This window comes from Astatotilapia calliptera, chromosome 16, assembly GCF_900246225.1.
Source record: "Astatotilapia calliptera chromosome 16, fAstCal1.2, whole genome shotgun sequence".
NCBI lineage: Eukaryota > Metazoa > Chordata > Actinopteri > Cichliformes > Cichlidae > Astatotilapia > Astatotilapia calliptera.
In genome coordinates this window covers 18,976,438-18,994,763 of record NC_039317.1, presented here as the reverse complement: position 1 = coordinate 18,994,763, position 18,326 = coordinate 18,976,438, and the positions used below count along the sequence as shown (strand labels likewise).

At 36.8% G+C, this 18,326-nt stretch overlaps 1 protein-coding gene across 2 annotated transcripts; it reads right to left on the bottom strand.

The window, feature by feature from the left end:
* Positions 1 to 5,042: 5,042 nt before the first annotated feature.
* Positions 5,043 to 16,845, bottom strand: lnpa (limb and neural patterns a). 2 transcript variants are annotated; one of them, XM_026145364.1, is made up of 13 exons: positions 16,691 to 16,845; positions 15,855 to 15,960; positions 15,320 to 15,361; positions 13,034 to 13,221; positions 12,891 to 12,949; positions 12,753 to 12,793; positions 9,152 to 9,235; positions 8,975 to 9,032; positions 8,651 to 8,872; positions 7,439 to 7,544; positions 6,738 to 6,808; positions 6,280 to 6,423; positions 5,043 to 6,043 (listed from the first exon to the last, which is right to left on the bottom strand). In XM_026145364.1, the coding sequence occupies exons 2-13, from the start codon at positions 15,879 to 15,881 to the stop codon at positions 5,871 to 5,873; spliced, it is 1,215 nt and encodes a 404-aa protein (XP_026001149.1). In that variant the 5' UTR covers positions 15,882 to 15,960; positions 16,691 to 16,845; the 3' UTR covers positions 5,043 to 5,870. The 2 variants fall into 2 exon arrangements, with proteins under 2 accessions (XP_026001149.1, XP_026001151.1); XM_026145366.1 differs by having other exon boundaries at positions 8,981 to 9,032; positions 16,691 to 16,843.
* Positions 16,846 to 18,326: the final 1,481 nt, after the last annotated feature.

Here is an 18,326-nt window from a genome sequence, read left to right as displayed (position 1 = left end):
ATTTTAAAGTTCTTACTGTCATAATGGCAGCTACATCCATTAGCTTTGTGCCCTGTTCCCCCGATCACTTTGCAAACACTTTCAGTAGACTGTCAGAGAGAAACTCAGCTCCGTCAGAAACCTTGACTGTATGCATGGTTGGGATGCACTGGAATGCTGCATTTCATCTGAAATGACATAAAATTATTTTGAAATAACAGCAGGCACTGTGCTTGGTTAATCAGTAATGTTTTGTTGAATAAAAACTGTGTTTCCAGATCTTATGGGATTAAAAAAATCCAAAGATGTTTGTTTCTGATTTGCAACCCAACAACCCACAAGTTACAACCTCATTTCAGTTCAAGTGTGCATTAATGCGAGTCCAGTAATCACCTTTCTGGCAATACATACAGGTATAAGTTAAACCTATGGCAGATTTTGGATTTCTCAGTTGTATTAATAGGGTGAGTATGCATGTACCTAATAATTATAAAAAACCTATTATAATTAAGTTACAGAAACGAAAATAGAATATACTTTCTTACCATAACACCTTGAACCCACAATCCATCAGCTGACTCCTGGTGAAATGCAGAATAGAGGTCGTCTCTCAATGTGCAGCAAAAAAAACAAAAACAAAAGGACAGCAGGTGAGGGCAGGAGGGGTAGGGATGTAAGCTAGCATAATGCCGCTGATGATATTAGCTAAAGCTGTTCAATGTCCAAAATCTCACTAACACCACGGTGCAGTAAATACACAATGTAACTGAAGAGTCAGTTGGCAAATCTATTCACACAGAAAACCAAATTATGTTATGAGTGCCTCGTAATTAGGTTTAATGTGATATTACGGCTCTTGTGCCAAAGACAAATTCAAATGAAAAAGCGCCAATTCTTTGACAACAGATAAAACAGCAAATAAGCTAACGGCTCTTTTTTAGCATGTTACATGGCGACACTCTAGACGTTTAACTACATTTGGCTGAAATATGGTAAAAATTAATTCAAAAAATCAAGACATACCAAAAACGTAGAGTTGGCTGCTCGACTTGACTGAGATGGATGCCTTTTTTAAACCACGATCCAAAGCCCGCGAGATGAAATCACGCGTGGTTTCACGAGATTTAACGTTGCTATCTTATTAACTTACTTCACCTGAACATGATATGAACAATTTAATACACCCTTTCTGCATATCATGTAGTTTTTACACTATATAGTGACATTTAACTTTAAAACATGAGGCAATTGTGTTAAATACATGCAAGATGCTTACATAAATCCAAGAGATGGCCAGTCCCTTTTTTTCAGTGTAGGAGCAAAGTATAATTGTCTGCAGTCTAGTAAAACACAGTATAACTGCCATCACACTTGACTGAGCTTATAGCCAGCTAGTCCCATGGCCTCTAGAAGATAGAGCAGTTAATGTTCCCTTTTATTTTAGAGGATATGTCACTTGTATCGCAGATTTATACCATGATACAGCAATTTTGTCCAAACAGATGGATAATGGTGTCACCAGCAAAAAGCCCTGTTTTTATTGAGTTTAGAGCATATTGTTTAGATAGGGGACTGTGTTGAACGGCTCCGCCAGCCCTTTCTCTCTTTATCTCTCTAATCTTGCCAGTATTAGATTTGATCATTTTTGTTTGAAGGAGGAAAATGTGGCTGTAATGGCTTCCTAATAGCAAACACAGGGGAAACAAATCCAGGGACCCTGTTCTGTAGTGCTTCCATAAGCACCACTGATTTATAGAGGTCTTTATGACAGAAAGGAAAATGATCTGCTGCAGGTATAAATCAGGTGAGGAGTAGGAAATTGAACTTAGATATCATCTTGTCAGATGCTTAATGCTCTTCCTCCTGTCACATTCGATAGGACCAATTTGGAGAATCCTGCAGAGGTAAAAAGAAGACAATTAACAATGACAGTGTGGTAATAGATGAAGCTATAAAATGAACCTGCTGCCTGCAGGATGCTTTGTATGATTTCCACATGAGATAGTGAAGGGCTATGTTGTCGTAGCTCTCCATTTCTTCTCCTCTCTCTTCTCTTTTTGGTTGTCTTTCCATCAAAATATGTTCTAAATGCATTACATACTAAACTATGTAATTTTTTGTGTGATTTGATTGTGCTCTATAGTTGCTGAAATGTTACCCAGCACACGACAGGATTTGTAAATTCAGGATAACCTTGTTTCTATGTTATTGATTCCTGTGGCATGTTGGATCCTTACACTGCGTTAAATGAATCAATATATATACACATTTATACATACGTGTGTCCTCATGCACAAAATCATGCATGCATGGGAACATTAAAACCACTAAGTCTAAAATCAAAATAATCTACAGCACTATAATACAGAAGATTCTGATACTATCCACTTCACTTGCATGCACTCTTTCCAAAAGTTTACTTCTATATTATTCTTCCAGTATAGCATATATGTAGGAAAGTGGATTGTTTGCTGTAATAACTGTCAAACTGCATCAGTGCTCGAACAGATGCCATCGTTCAAGTGGTATAATGAGTTCAAGATAGGACAGAGAATGACAATGCTCTCTGATCCCTGAATGTCACTCTGGTATAAACCACAACACAGCGGTTTATTGCTGGCATCATGCATTCAGCAGCATGCAATGATATGACAGATAGAATGTGGGGGGAAAAAACGGAAGCCCATCCATCTGGGTGTGAAAGTTTAATCTGACTTGAATTATTAATAAAAGAAAAACGAAAACCCTAATTTCTTGAAAGCTGATGACCTTTCGTGGTAAGCTTTATCAAGTGGCAATTCAAGCCCAAGCACCTGAAGAGCTTTACAGTAATAACCAGAGAGCCACTCTTTAGGAACCATCACCCCTCGCAGCTCATCAAGCCAAGCGCTTGTATAATCTAATTTGATTTTAATGCTTCTCTGAAGGAGATTGTGCTCTGTGTAATGATGCTGTTGTCAAGAGCCACTGGTAATGTCTAATATCACAACCAAGTTAACTACTTCTGTGACACTCATTGCAGCATTTTTTTCTTCCACATTGTCTCCAGTGCACAATGGCATGTGCTGCATATTTATGACTTTGTTGTTCTTCCTGTTGCTTTCTACTTCATGACTGACAGAAACATGGTAAATGCTTAAAACTCCCGTCCTTATTACCTTTGCCTGATATGGTACTTTTTTCGTATTCAGTACAGTAGATAGAGCATAACGATGAAGGTCTTAGCTGAGATGAGGAGAATTTTGAAGTGCTCACACTCGGGGGCAGCAAATGGAAAAGTGACAAGCCTGGTGCACTTGTCTATTTTACTTATTCTGTGCCTCTGTTTCATATTCTGCCTCGCACCGTGGGGTTATTTTCCTCCAGGGTTCAGGAGGGCACGCTCTTTCATTTCTTCAGAAAATTGTTTCGCAGGATTTCAATCTTTGGCTGCTAGATATGACAAAACACAATATCAAGAACACTTATGTTTCTTATCTGCCATTTTTTCTGGGTATAAATAAAAGATCAGTATAAATTTAAGTCAAGTGGCCTCGAATGCACATGTGAGAGATGAGTATGAAAAGAACTATGAACCTTGGGACAGCACCATGTACATTTTCATCTCTTGCTCAAAATTACCTTGGCACTGGGGCTTTGTGTGTCATTTGTCATCCTTGAAAATCAATTAAGTGTTTCCATGATAGCAATCCAGATGTAATCTTTTGACTGGCTGGACAATCAAGCAGAACCCCGAAAAAAAAAACAAAAAACAAAACAAAAACTAAAAATGTGCCTTTGGATTTTGCATTATGTAAACAGTATTTCTTTGAAATACTCTTTGTTCATATAATAGATTTTGAGATGGTGGTCAATTAGGTGCGGACAATGATAACTACAGTATAAATCAGATAGCTGAAGGGCTATCCCAAGTATTGATTGTACTTAAATAGGCCTTCAATTTGGCACCCGATAAAAATCATCACACCACGCAAATGCTAGTACCAGCGTAACTGCAACCCCTCTAAAGGCATGTTAAACAGTTGAGACCACAATTTTACTCTTCTCCCTGCGATCATTCATCTGTTTGTGAAAGTCTTCATGCATCAAAAACAACGAAAGAAAAACAAAAAACTGAAAGCTGTTACGAAGATTTGATAACCCCACACACAATTTCACTGGCTGATATAATACAAACTGTCATGAAATGATTCAGTGCTTTGGAATTAAAAAGTGTATATATATATATATACACATACACACACACGTAATTTTCAAACCACACAGCATCGAGATCTTTCATGAAATATTACTTGTGATGATTCTCACACACACACACACACACACACACACACACACACACACACACACACACACACACACACACACACACACACACACACACACACACAGACTTTGTATACTGAACAACCTCCCAGTGGTGTGAAAACATCCAAACATCGTCCTATTGATGTCCCATTTTTTTTCCCCCGTTTGGCTCTTGTCAGAGGTCAACCTCAAACAGTATGCGGTGGAATCAGGCGTTACTGTTGGTGTCAGATTGATGCATTACAAGGCCCGGGAGGTCACGTCTCTGTAAACATACATTATCAAAACCCATAGAAGATGTGGGATGTTGAACTCGCCAATAGTTTACGGTGTATCTTCAGGGGAAAAGGGTCATGTAACGGTAGAAAACAACTTTGTAGCCGCAATGACTTTGCTGTTGCAAATGAAGAGGGTCAAGCAATCAAGACTGGTCAGGCTCTGTGTCAGCACCATTATCTTACACTGTCTGAAATGATCAATGAGCTAAAATAAAATGATCACAAGCTAAAACTGGCCTGCTAATGAAAACGGACTGCTTAAATTTGGGCCTGATTGAGAAGACGGCCAAAGAAGAAAATGGGTACCCATTTAAAATACAACATATACAAGAAGAAACAATACAGGTTAGAGAGATCCCGGGGAGTTGTTTCTCATGTTGTTGCTCAAATGTTAATTTAATGCTGATGTAGAATCACTTTTAAAATACAACAGAAATAAATGGTGCTTTCATAAATATAGCAATGAAGACAAAGTGGTTGTGATTGTGAACACAGATAAATAGATTTTCTCAAACGTTTATTTAATATCATTTATACATACATACATACATACCGGGAACTTGTTTAGCAAACAGACGCTGCCTTTTAAGACTTAAAACAGCTGAATGACTTCACCGTCTACATGTAAAAACATTTAATAGACAATGTTTTCAAATAGGGACTTGACATATAAAAAGGCACTTCAGTCAGTATAACAGGACTGACAAACCTGTTTTCCTCCTTTAGCAAAAAAATACATAGTGCATGTGCATTATTATTATTATTATCATCATCATCATTCTGGTACAGTGGTAGTGTAAACATGTAAGCACCTCCAAGCTGCAAAGTATTCCATTCAACACTGTCAGAAAAGGGCGCAGCAATATAGAAAAAATATTTATAAATAATTTCCCATAAATAATTTTTCCACAAAATATTTCTGTTTCTGAAGTTGTACCTTGTTAGAATAAAGACAGAAACTCCTTCAAAACCCTGTTTAAAAAAAAGAGAGAGAGACTTTTCCTATGCAACACTGAGACAAGCTTAACCCTCATAGCTCTGTTATTGACCTGTAAACATGCTAAAAATATAAGAGTGTTTGGCAGTTGCTATCAAATGCTACTACTATGCAAGTTCAATGTTTAATTAATTACTATTGCAATTTTCAAAAGAAAGAACACTCTGTAAGCTGAAGATTGCATTAACATCTGTTATTGTGCTCTTCAAACTTACGGCATTTACTTGGAAGCTAATCATTTCTACATTTCCTCAATGAAAACAAAAATGTTCCAGTCTGACTTGTGGTGAAATTACCGCGCCGCTGTTTTATTCCACTTCCATGGCAGACAAATCTTGCTCTCCGTCAGATTTCTCAGAGGGCAGGTCTTGCGACTCTGGGGTGTTTTGGCCATCTGATGCAGAACTGGGCTCTGTGGCTGTTGGTATAGCCGGCTCTTGGGTATTTGAACCAGCAGGGACATCAGTAAGCTTCGTGTTCTCTGATAATTAGAAACAGTTATTTCTTCTCTTTTTTTTTTTTACGTTTAGATTTGAAATGCATATGAACAAGTATTTTTTTTAAAAGGGTGAAGATAAGAAAATGACTACTACTGTATGCGTACAAAAGAATGCTATTTTATCCATTTTAGATCTGTATCTGTATTAGATTAATTAATTTAACATTTTAGTGTAATACACCTTAATAACTTGATTTACATTTGCAGTTCATTATTACCTAAAACAGTTTGGTTATCATCTGCATCAGTACCAGTCGCCTCTGGTGACATCTTATGGTTACCAGCGACCTCGGTGAGCCTGGGTGCCTGAGGCCTCGTCTTTCTTGCAGGGTTCAAGAAATAACAATACGCACATCGAAAGGCTGAAAAGAAACAAATAAAACCCCACGCATATATTTTATGTAACCATGCTAATACATTGTGAAACAGACATAGATTAATATACATGAATATGAACCAATGGGAAAAAAATGCCTCAGATGCATAAACATTTCAGATTGATGTGTAGCACTACTTTGCATATTCAATCTTGCTTTCTTTTTGCTTACAGGAGTTGGTAGTGGCAGAGGCATTTAAGAGCCATATGATATACTATGCTGCCAAATGCTAGAGGGCAAATGAAGGCACAGTGTTTGATGGAGACTGACAAAGTGTGCTGTGATTCTCAAAGTCTCACCAATATATTCAAATTCTTCTTTTAATGCCATGCCGTTATGGGACAGACACTGCTGACATATGAGAGCGTATCTATGAAGAAGGGAAACAACAACAACAAACAAACAATCTAGTAAGATATTACATAGCATGTGAACAGGCACTGGATAACTCAGTATTACCACTCCTAACACAAATCTACAAAGTAGATTTAAAATTTCCAGATAAAGTAATGTGCAACATAAAAAAAAACAACTACAAACTGTAAAAAAATTGTTTTAAAACAGACTATATGATTTTAGCTGATAAAGCTACAACTATTGCAGGCTACTACAAAAGAGTACTATATTTCAGTCAGTGTTGAGCAGCTGCAATGATGGACAAGTTTAAATTAATGTTTAAGGGAAGCATGATCATCATATATTAAAAAGGAGGATCGGTGCAAGAAGAATAAGAGTTGTTTTCAGTTCGCCTTTTTAAGAGCTCTTTCAAGGTTTAATAAACGTAACTTTAAATGGTTTGGCATTTAAAAAAAAAAAAAAAAAAAAAAGCAGATTCTGCCTAAAAAATTCATTTACACATTTCAACACAGCTATATTCCGATCGTCTAATATTTATCAAATTAATGCACTTCAGATGTTTACAACTTTTTCATGACATGATACACAGGTTGCATTTACTTTACTGCATTACTGAAGAGACTCATTTTCCCATTTTATTTACCTGTTCTGAGGGCCATCTCCAACAAGATACTCTATGACTCTGTCCATAGCACCTCTCTCCCTTGGGATCACAGGTCTGGCCAGCGGTGGGCCTGGGGGGTGCATCCCTGTTAAAGCATAGCATCTTTGCCTGTTAGATGCACTCTGCAGCTTGGAATGCATACTTCAGTAAACAGGTGCTGCTTACAGTAATAAATCTGTGAAATAGTGTGGTGCACAAACCATGATTAATTTTACAAAAAGCTGCCTCTTTTTCTTAATGTCTTAACACCGGATCGCACTTGCAAAGCACGTCCCGAATCCCTGCTGCGTTGGTGAGTAGTAATTAATATAATCCAACATCAAGAGCAATCATAGGAAGATGACTGGTCATTTCTGTGAGACTTGGCAGAGTCTCAGTATCCTGCTGGTTATTAATTTACCAACATATGGAAACTCTGTGGTGACTCTTTGTATCAAATTGCTTTTCACTTTCAATTTTCAGCAGAAGCAGGTGATAACATCAACTCATGTAAACCATTTGTGAGGTGTTCCCAATGCCAAAGGCAATTTCACTAAGCATTAAAAGACATTTAGTGAGATTCTACCACCATTGCCCAGAGAACAAATGCAGGTCTGGCTAATTAATCATAGTTAATGTAATACTGCATCATGCATACCTCACAGTTGGCATTCCACATGGCAATTACAGCATACAGCTTCCACTACTCTAGGAGCACATTTTCCTTTACTGTTTGCAGTTATTTGCATTTTTTTTTCTATTGAGTGGTCAGTCCAGAAATTACTGATATTGAATATTCAATACCCCTATACCCCACAGATGTCTTCCATATAAAACAACTGCTTTATGAGAAATGTTTCATCTATCTTTCTGGTTGTTCCTTTTCAATCTTTAAAAGCAGCCAATGATGATAGATCATATCCTCTTGAGGTAAATATTATACAAATATTATGGTCATAGTAACAAAAGTTATCAATTGCAATCTCAGGCCCAAGTAAGACACTTAGTGGACAAAAGTTAGACCATATAGTTAGATATTGTTATCATACATTTCCACAATTATCCACTACCTTACTGTACAACATACTACATCCTTTCTGACAACACACACCACAGAGCTTTGAACAACTGGGGACAAAGAGCCAGGAAAGAGTAAATCACACCTTAATCGACCACATTATGATCTGGTCCCCCTGTGTGCAGGTAACTCACCGACTCCTGGAACAGGTGTTCCAGGGGTCACAGGCTTCCTCATCAAGCTCTGCTGAGCAGCTATAGCTGACAGGCTCCTCTCTGGGGGTCCACCTGGAGCAGAGTGGGAAGATCTTCCAGGATAGGTGGGCCTGGAGGCAAGAGGAGGGCGGGCAGCAGCTTCGCTTGCAGGATTCACCACCACTGGGGGGGCCTTTGGGATGACATTCCGATGGCGGAGTTCTAACACAGAAAACATTGCAGGATGCTTTAATAGCATAATAGGAAATGCCAGAGTCGAAGTAGGGCAAATAGTATTGTCTCCTGAGAACGTTCAAAACTCACTGCTACCTTGTCCTGGTTTTGGAGTTATCTGAGGAGCAACTGGAGTCGATTCAAGCTCCTTCATACAGAACAGAGGAGTGTACAAGAACATGCTTTAATATAAAAATATATATATATATAAACCGAACGCAATCAGACAATTTATACAGCAGAGAAAAAAAACAAAAAAGAACTCACAATATTTTTCTTGGAATCAGGATCAAATCTCTCCAGAATCATTTTTGCATTTTTATATGTTTCAGTTTCCATAACTTCTTCAAGCTGGAAATAAATGCAAAAACATTAAGAAATAAACTTAAATTATCTTTTAATTTATTGCCTGAAAGTATTTATCACTGTTAACATATCAGAGTAATCATTTGCTGATCATGTGTGTCATAAACTGGCATTTATAAATACACACAAATATCTTAGAATCACCTTCAATAACATCGCATGTCAAAGTGACTGAGAAAAGAGCCCTTAAAGCAACTTCACTACATTGTACATCTTCATTTAGAGTGAGTACAGAACATTTCTTAATGTTTACATATAATATGAGGAATAATTACATTCACTACTTCGATAATGGAGAGTGTGAAAATCCATCAGCCCTAATTATTGAAAGTTATTAGACTTGACAGAGGATGACAAGCAATTTCTCAGATTTATTTCTTTCCTGTAGTAAATGCAATTAATTAAAGTGACATTAGAAGAGTAGTTTACTGGATCAAGGTTTTGTACCAATCAAATGTTGTCTTCACAGAGCTTAGAGTATCTTACAGAAAATTGCTGAGAAGATAACCAAAACTAATTTTATAAGGCATTAAATGTCAATCCTGGCTTTACGAGTGGACCGTGAAGAATCAAAATTACAATTTTTTTTAAGTGGACTTCAGGCTACAAGTTAAAAAAAAAAAAAAATGCCAAACTATATTTAACTCATTCATTGTTTATGTCACATCAAGGATGTAGCAGCACAGGACAAAACCAACTGAGCTGTTCTACTCAATTTCAACTCATATATTCATAGCAGACTTAAGTTTCTCAACACTGACAAATACACCCATCAACCACTTTACAAACTTGTTCAGCTGCTCTTTAACACAAGTATCTAATCAGCTAATCACATGGCAACACCCCAGTTTATTTAGCCATGTAGATATAAAAACCCGCTACATTTCAAACTGACCATTAGAATGAGGAAGAAAAGGGACTTTGAATGCAGCATGGTTGTTAGTGCCAGAGGGGCTGGTCTGAGTATGTCAGAAACTGCTGATGTATTGAAATTTTCCCATGCAATCGCCTCTAGGATTTACACCGCAGTGAATGATATATAAAAAAAGAAAGCGTAAAGGGCCAAGTTCAAATCATCTCCACAGTCACCAGATTTCAATTCAATGGAGTATCTTTGGGAATTGGCTGGAACAAGAGATCACGGTTCTGTAGCCAACAAATCTGCAGTGTGTGATGTTATCATATAAAAATGAATATAAATCTCTGAGAAATATCTCCAGCACCTTGTTGAATCTGTGCCATGAAGAAATGGGGTAGTTGGAAAAGCAAAAGAGGGTCCAAACCAGTACTAACAAGATGCACCTAATGAAATGGTTGGTGGGTAAACACTAAGTGTAAAGAATGTAAAAGCCATTTCACTTGTAGTTAGGGCTGCTCGATTATGGCAAAAATGATAATCACGATTATTTTCACTGAAATTGAGATCACGATTATTTGACGATATTTATTTAACCCTTTAAGACCTACCATAGAACCAAGTCGGCCAGAGATTATATTATTTTTTTTTTTACATGTTGTAGTGCTATTTGTGGGAGCATTTCAAGTTGCTATACATCAATACAACTGTTATAGCCCATATTTTAATAATATGTACGTATTAAGTCCATAGTAATTACATTAATTGCAAAAAAGTGCAATAAACTAGAAAAAAATTGAAAATCGTTTTTGTTTTGTTTTTTACATATATTTCTACTTGGATAAATTTAAGAGGTTTATCCCTCAAAACTTTAAATACAAAAAAGTTGCAAAAAATAGTTTACAACAACAGGAAATTTATTTTGAGTGTCTTCACAGTTTTATTTTGGAGATACAGCAATTTTTATATACTGCAGGAAAAACAAAAAAATAAACAATCCTATGATGCAAATTTGCAAAGAAAACAGCAGGTGCATCAAAATAAACTATTTCCAGCAGTGCAATTAGAGTTCTAAGCATCACAGAAACTATTCAGAAAAGTCAAACATGACTTATAAAAACACCAGTATAGGCTTTTAAGGCCTAAAAGTAAAAAACTACATTTTCCGCGAAAATGACGTCACTTCCGGTTTCGGGCAGTAAATGCGATAGTTCGCGTTGACGTCTTTTTCAATGTGGGAAGTGTTACGAACAGCTGATCAGCAAAGCGTGTTTCTGGAGTATTATGTTTTTGTTCCTGCAAGCGCTTTTTATGCAATTTTAGCAAAACTTTATGTGGAAGGAAACCGTGACCGAGGACAAGCTGATGGCATAAGATGTAAGTACAACTCCTCTGGTTTCATATGGAAAAAAATTTATTGTGCTAGCTTAGCGGCTTAGCGGGATTTAAAAATAGTTACACAAAACAGAGCTTGCTGCTCTGACCGGCTTTAAAGGGTTAACAATAACAATGTATTGAATAATGACTTTAAAAAATAATATAAAATAGTGTGCAAATACTGATAACAGTGCAAATGTTTGCAATATAAGAAATAAATGAAAAATGTAAACATCTATGTTTAGTGAACTTTGCAGTGTTGCTCTGTGGTGCAGCTACTACACCATAGCAAAGTTTACACACTGTGTCTACTTGATCCACGTCTGACTCCGCGAACCCATAATGTTTCCACACCACTGAAGTTTTTTTTTACCTCTTTTCAACCAATGGCAGTCACTCTTCTCTCCAAATAACTTCTGCTTAGCTTTCCGAGCTTCCCTCGGGTCACACGGAGCAGCGCGAGAGTAAAGCATGAGGGAGGGGCTAATAATCGGCTCAGTCATTTTTAATGATCGTTGAAAACCCAGATCGTAATCGTGATTAAAATTCAATTAATTGAGCAGCCCTACTTATAGTTAAAACTCTAAACCACTGCAAAGATTATAATTACCAATATAAATCACCATCCCCTAAACAGAAAAAAATAAAACACTAACAACAAATAATTGATCACACATTTTGTGGCTTTCAATGATCAAGCCTTTGAAATCTTACATTACACACTTAGGTAGAGTCACAGATCATTGTGCAACGATGCATGGCAATATCTGTTTTGAAATGTGTTTTTGAATTTACGTAACTGATTGCTGACACTTTTGTTAGATTTTTGGAATGTCGCCCGTTTAAAAGATGTTATTAACTTTGGCTGAATACATACAATCTTAGAGGCTTTATAACTACTTGAAACAATCAAAAACAAAAAGCAAATATAAAAATAAATCATCTTCAAAGACAAGCACAGTGAGCCTTGTAATAGATGGTGTTCTCAGGTTCTCTATTGTGCCAAGCCCATCTTCAAAAGCTCCCGAAGAAAAAAGGTCATGTTCAACCTCGCAAAACTTTTTATGAATCATCGACATTATGACAGAATTCACATTCAAGTTGAGTCAAATAAAATTTAGCACAACAGCATCAGTAAACATAAATCATATCAGGCAAACTTATTATTTTCACTTCATAATTTTCTTCCCAGGCATCCAACAGTGTCTCAATTCTGCACAGCACTGCACATAAAAGTATTTCTGTATTATAAATAAAAACATCACTTACTATTTTCCTCTTTTCTGCTTTAAGATCCTCTAACTTTTCATCTGGAAAGAAAACGTTAGGAAATCCAACATCTGTTTAAACATAAATTTATAAAAAAAAAACAAAAAAAACTTGCACAACAGAGGAAAAAAAACTTACTATTTTTTTCAGTTCTTCTGGAAAAAAACTTTATCAGCAATTTTCGAAGTAACCACACTCTAAACAGAAGAGAAAAAACAGCCATCTCAATAAATCACAATTACAGTTTAGTGAAAATATGATAGATTATCTCTTATACTTACAATAACGGAACTATTAGAAAGGGAAGAGACAATATGAGCCGTCCCATTAACTGTTCGGGCAGATACCAGAAATACACAACTACACAAGTGATCAAGTAGAGAAGCGACGAGTAGAGAAGCAGTCGTCCAACCCATATCTTCAGCTGCCTTTGATTTTTCTCACTATATTCTTCAAGAACCTGTATGCCCTGTGGAGAAAAATGGAAGGATCATGAAAGGATCAATAATAAAAATTAAAAAAACAAAACTGGAGTTTGAACTTACATTTTATATTCAAACTTCTATTAACATATTTATAAAAATAACCATTAATGTTTTGAACATATTTTAACTTCAGTCTCATGTAATGCAAGTCATTCAAATGCAGTTTATATATTTATTAGGAAAATTATTAACATTTTGTTAACGCCATTTCACCTATTTTGGATCATTACTAAAACTGGTTTTCTACATGCCATCAACTTTAAGTTTCAAGCTTTATTTGTCACATACAGATAACATTGGCAATGAAATTCTTAGGCTCAGAGCCCCCTCAATGTTGTACGCAAACTGCTGTTTTTACAACTTTTTACAGAGATGGATGTGAAGAAAAACAAAACAAAAAACTGTTGCTATTTGTGTGGTAATGTTATGACAATACAAGGACACTGTAAAGTCCACTTGTGTCCCAAGAAGGAAGTCATTGTAAATCAGTATCAAGTTATTCTGAGTTGTTGTTGTTGTTGTTTTGAAGTGGGGTTTCATTTACACAAAACATACATTTTGGTTTATTGTCAGCCAGAAATAACAGCATAAAGCTCACTCTTCAGTTAGCTCATGTAACAGACTCACTGACTAGAAACCCCTCAAAGGCCCACTATGAGCCAGCTATGGCCTTGATTATATATTAACTAGTTCACAACCCAATTTAACATGCACTGAACATTTGGAACCAAGCCCCATCGCCACCATACCAAATACATCTTTTGGAAAACTTGTGCCAAGTTTCCTAGACTTTTAGAATCAATGCAAATGCACACTGACTCTGTCTCTCTGTGGTCTGCTTTTTTTGCTTTCCTCACACCCCAACCAGTAGACAGATTGCCTCCCTGAGTCTGGTTTATCCTGTTAAAAGGTAGTCTTTTTCTTTTTGTTCTCTCCACTGTAGCTAAGTGCTTGCTCACAAGTGATCACTGCATTTCTGCCTTTATAGTGATAAAATAAAAGGCCTCAAATGCCCTTTTGGTTTGGTCTAATATAAATAAAATTGTATTGAAAATTTCACAACAGGCTTTTCCATTACGACTTGGGCATGATCCTGCATTATCTTAATTTAATTTAATAGAAGGTAATATAAATGCAGTAAGATGCTGTGGAAAAACAGCTAGATGCAATCTTGCAGTGGGGAACCATTAGGGTTATAAATACTGGAACAGTTTTATTTTTCTTAGATGCAAACTTTAAGTGCAGAATTTCATCCAACATTCAGCATTTGCATCACTCCCTTTATGATATTTCTCTCACTACATTTTAGCAAATAACCTAAGCTCACAAGACTAAAGAGATGTGTAATCTAACATAGGGTTTAACTGGAAATGAATCATTTGGTCAGAACATGAGTTTTCTCTCACCTCAACCATTATTACGTCACACATAAACAGGTACTTTATGCTTTTTTAAACTGAAATGTGACACCACTGCTTCAGGCTGCTGACTACATATTCTAAAAATAGCTACTGGACAAAAATGGGACCACTCTTGGCCACTATGGTTGCACTGTAACATGTGTGTGTGTCACTCTAAGCACAAGCTGGTCTCACATTTAACCTCACAGTGGTCTGTTTGTGTTTACGAATGTGCTGTGTGCTATATGTCACACACACACACACGCTCACAACATATATATATATTCTTTCACAGGTGAATAATTGAAGCTAAACAAAAAGCAGCAACACCCATTGCATTGCAACTTCAATGTCATTGATGTCTTTGTGACAGGAAGATGTCATCATGTCCGTGCTCCAAGGACAGGATCTTTAAATAGTCTGACACTGGCTGCAATGCAGAAGAGCAGTAAAGCTCTATCACTTAGCAAATAAGGAGCTGCTATGGCAGTCACTGAAGGTCGGTGCTTATACAACACATTTAAGTCATTTTTTCTGCATCAAAATCTGCCTTGATTGAGCATAAAAACCAATTGTGCAATAACCAATATTTATCATAGATTTGCATTAATAAAAGACAGGAAGTTCATATTGTAGCTTGAAAGAGTTTGTTTTTTGTTTTTTTTTAATAGGTTAAGCGTACCTTGTCAATTCCTTCCAAAATCTCCACAGTGGATGGTTTCGCCTATAAGACAAAAAGTTTGAATAAGAGGTATTGTACAATTACGATTTCCAAAACAATAGCGCTCTTTGTGAGGAACTTTAAAAAAAAAAAAAAAAAAAAAAAGAGAGAGAGAGAGAGAGAGAGAGAGAGAGAGAGAGAGAGAGAGAGAGATCTGGAAACTTCCTTTTTCTTCTTCCTACTTTTGTACGTGCATTATGTGTGTTATTCTATTACTAACAGGCTACCCTGATCATGCAAATGTGCATCATGTCATGCCAACTAGAACACAGATGTACTGTTTAGACATACAAAATTTATGTAAATCTATCCAACCATGAGATCATTGCTTGTGTATTACGTTTGGTGTGGTAGAAATGGTGCCTGTTAAAGTCATGCTTCCAAAGTAAGAGTTTACTGAAAATGATTCAAAACTATCAAAAAGCAGAAGTAACACTAACTAACTGCACTGTAATTTGTTTCACATGACATGGTTAATAAAGGTTTGAATACAAACCCTCCACCGTGAGACCGCAGCCCCCATGTTGATGAAGAGGAAGGAGTGTAGGTTACTCTGTTACTGGGACCCTCCTCTGATGCCGTTTCACAAATTACCTCTCCACCTGTTGACAGCAGTAATGAGTTGTGAATACACACTCGGTTGCCAATGTATTAGGTACATTGTGCAACAACTGCCGCAGTATAATACAGCATTCCCGAAATAAATCCAGAAGTTTTAATAATACTTTTTCTGTGAGGCTCATTTTTAGTTAAACTGTAGAGCTATAAAGCATGTACTTCTGTATATGTATGTGCAACAGCAGCTCCAAACAATCACAGAGGAGCGTTCACAGCTTCAGCGGCTCGTTAACAGCTATAGGTACATGTTTTGACTGACGTTTAGAAAACATACACCAATCCTCTTAAATCACCTGTAAAACACACTTAAACGCTTTTTATTAAACTTCATCAGTGACTAAGCTGAAGTAGGTTGTCCTTGCTAGCTCAAATTAGCAAACCTAAACAACTTTCCGGAGGCGTCAGCAAGAATCGAGCTGACGTTAATAGTTATCTCACAGGTTTTTTATATCGCTTTTTTCAGCCAACATGTACTAAATAGCCTATAATAAATGAATACACATATACATATACATTAGCTTTGAGGTGTTGCAGCTAAGTTTGTGTAATCGCTAGCTTGCAGGGCTAACACTACTGCGCCCTGCAGTTCACCGAAAAACTAAAGCAAGGTCGCCAAGTTTCGCCAGAGTTTGTACACACAAGCGAGGCCAAATTATAGAAGTGCTAAGTGAATGAATAACAGCTCCGTGTTTTGACAGAGACTGGTGTACTTACCTTGAAAGTTGTGTTGTCCTGTTTCAACAGCCTGTGGCAGTCGCTCCTGTCTTTGCACGGAGGGTGTGTGAGCCAAGATGGGGGAGTGTCCACTCGAAGAGCCAGCATGGAGCATGAGCACACCGGGGCCTTCACGGGAGTTTGGTCTGTGGCTCATGAAGCCTGGTACAAAGTTGTGAGAAACTCAAACTAATTTTAATTTTAGACAAATATAACATGAGTTAATACAAAAATTAAGTTCTTAAATAATGATTTCATTTATTAACAGGTGGGGGAGGGGGTTAGGGTTAGTAAAATCTATCTGGTCTTATGGGAAAATGTAATTGCCCCCTAAACCTACACTAAGTGGTTGTTCCAGTCAAGTGTTTATGATAACTGGCAATGAGTCTTTCACATGTCTGTGGAGGAATTTTGGTTAACTATCTTTTGCATAATTCTTTTTTGTAAGTCAGCCACATTACAGGGTTTTCAAACACCAACGACCTGTTTGAGGTCATGCCAAGCATCTCAATCTGACTTGAGTTAGGACTTCGACTAGGCCGCTCCAAAACCTTCATTTTGAGGCGGTTCAGATTATTGTCTTACTGCACAACCTTGGGATTCAGGACTTTTTTTCTTCAGGATTTTCTGGTGGAGAGCAGAAATCATGGTTCTGTCAATCACAGCAAGTTGTTTAGGTCCTGAAACAGCAAAGCAGCCCCAAACCATCACAAAACCATTACCATGCTTGATTGTTGGTGTGTTAGTTTTGGTCACATGTAACAGGACATAAACTTTCCAGAAAGTTAAAGATTTGTCTCATCAGTCCACAGAATAATTTCTCTAAAGGTTAGTCTTATGTTCCTTCCTGGGAAGGTTCCCTGCTGCTCCACGAATTCTTCATTTGTGGATAATAGTTTTCGCTGTGGTTCTGTGGAGTCCCAAGTCCTTAGAAATTGCTTTGTAATTACTTTTTCACATAGGACCAAGTAGGTTTAAATAAGTTTCCCCCTTAATAAATAACCATTGAAAAACTGTATTTTGTATTTATTCTGGTTATCTTTTGCTAATATAAAAAATATGGGTTTTTTTTGTTATTGATCTGAGACATCTAAGTGTGAGAAGATCAAGCAAAAAAAGAAATTAGGAAGGGGACAAATAGGTTTTCATAGCACTGTACATTTTACTGTTACCCTTATAACTAAGCTATGTACACCCGGTACACATATGCAAGAGAGAATTAATTCCCCCTCTAACGATTTCTTGATTTCAGTGACAGACTGAATGGTAAAAACTGAGCGTGTGATCCAGCAAATGAAGTAACCCGTCTGACATGCACACGACATGAACATAATGCTGATACTGGATAGTGTATCGATATTAGTAGTACTTGCTGCTCAGTAATTGCAACGTTAAATACAAAATGGTTATTGTGCATGCACTGTTACATTTTTATGCCGTAAATATATATCTCCAGGTAAAACTGTCTGCCAAATTAATGTAATGTGCTAGTGGTTCTCATGCTATTATAAAGTACAGATTTTATAGTAGGTGTTAACAGTTTTTACAGTGTTTCACTGTGCAACAAAGGTTTTTTCAAATGCAAAGCAAGCATTATATTTATTTAGTTTGTGCAATATGTTCCCATATACCCTTC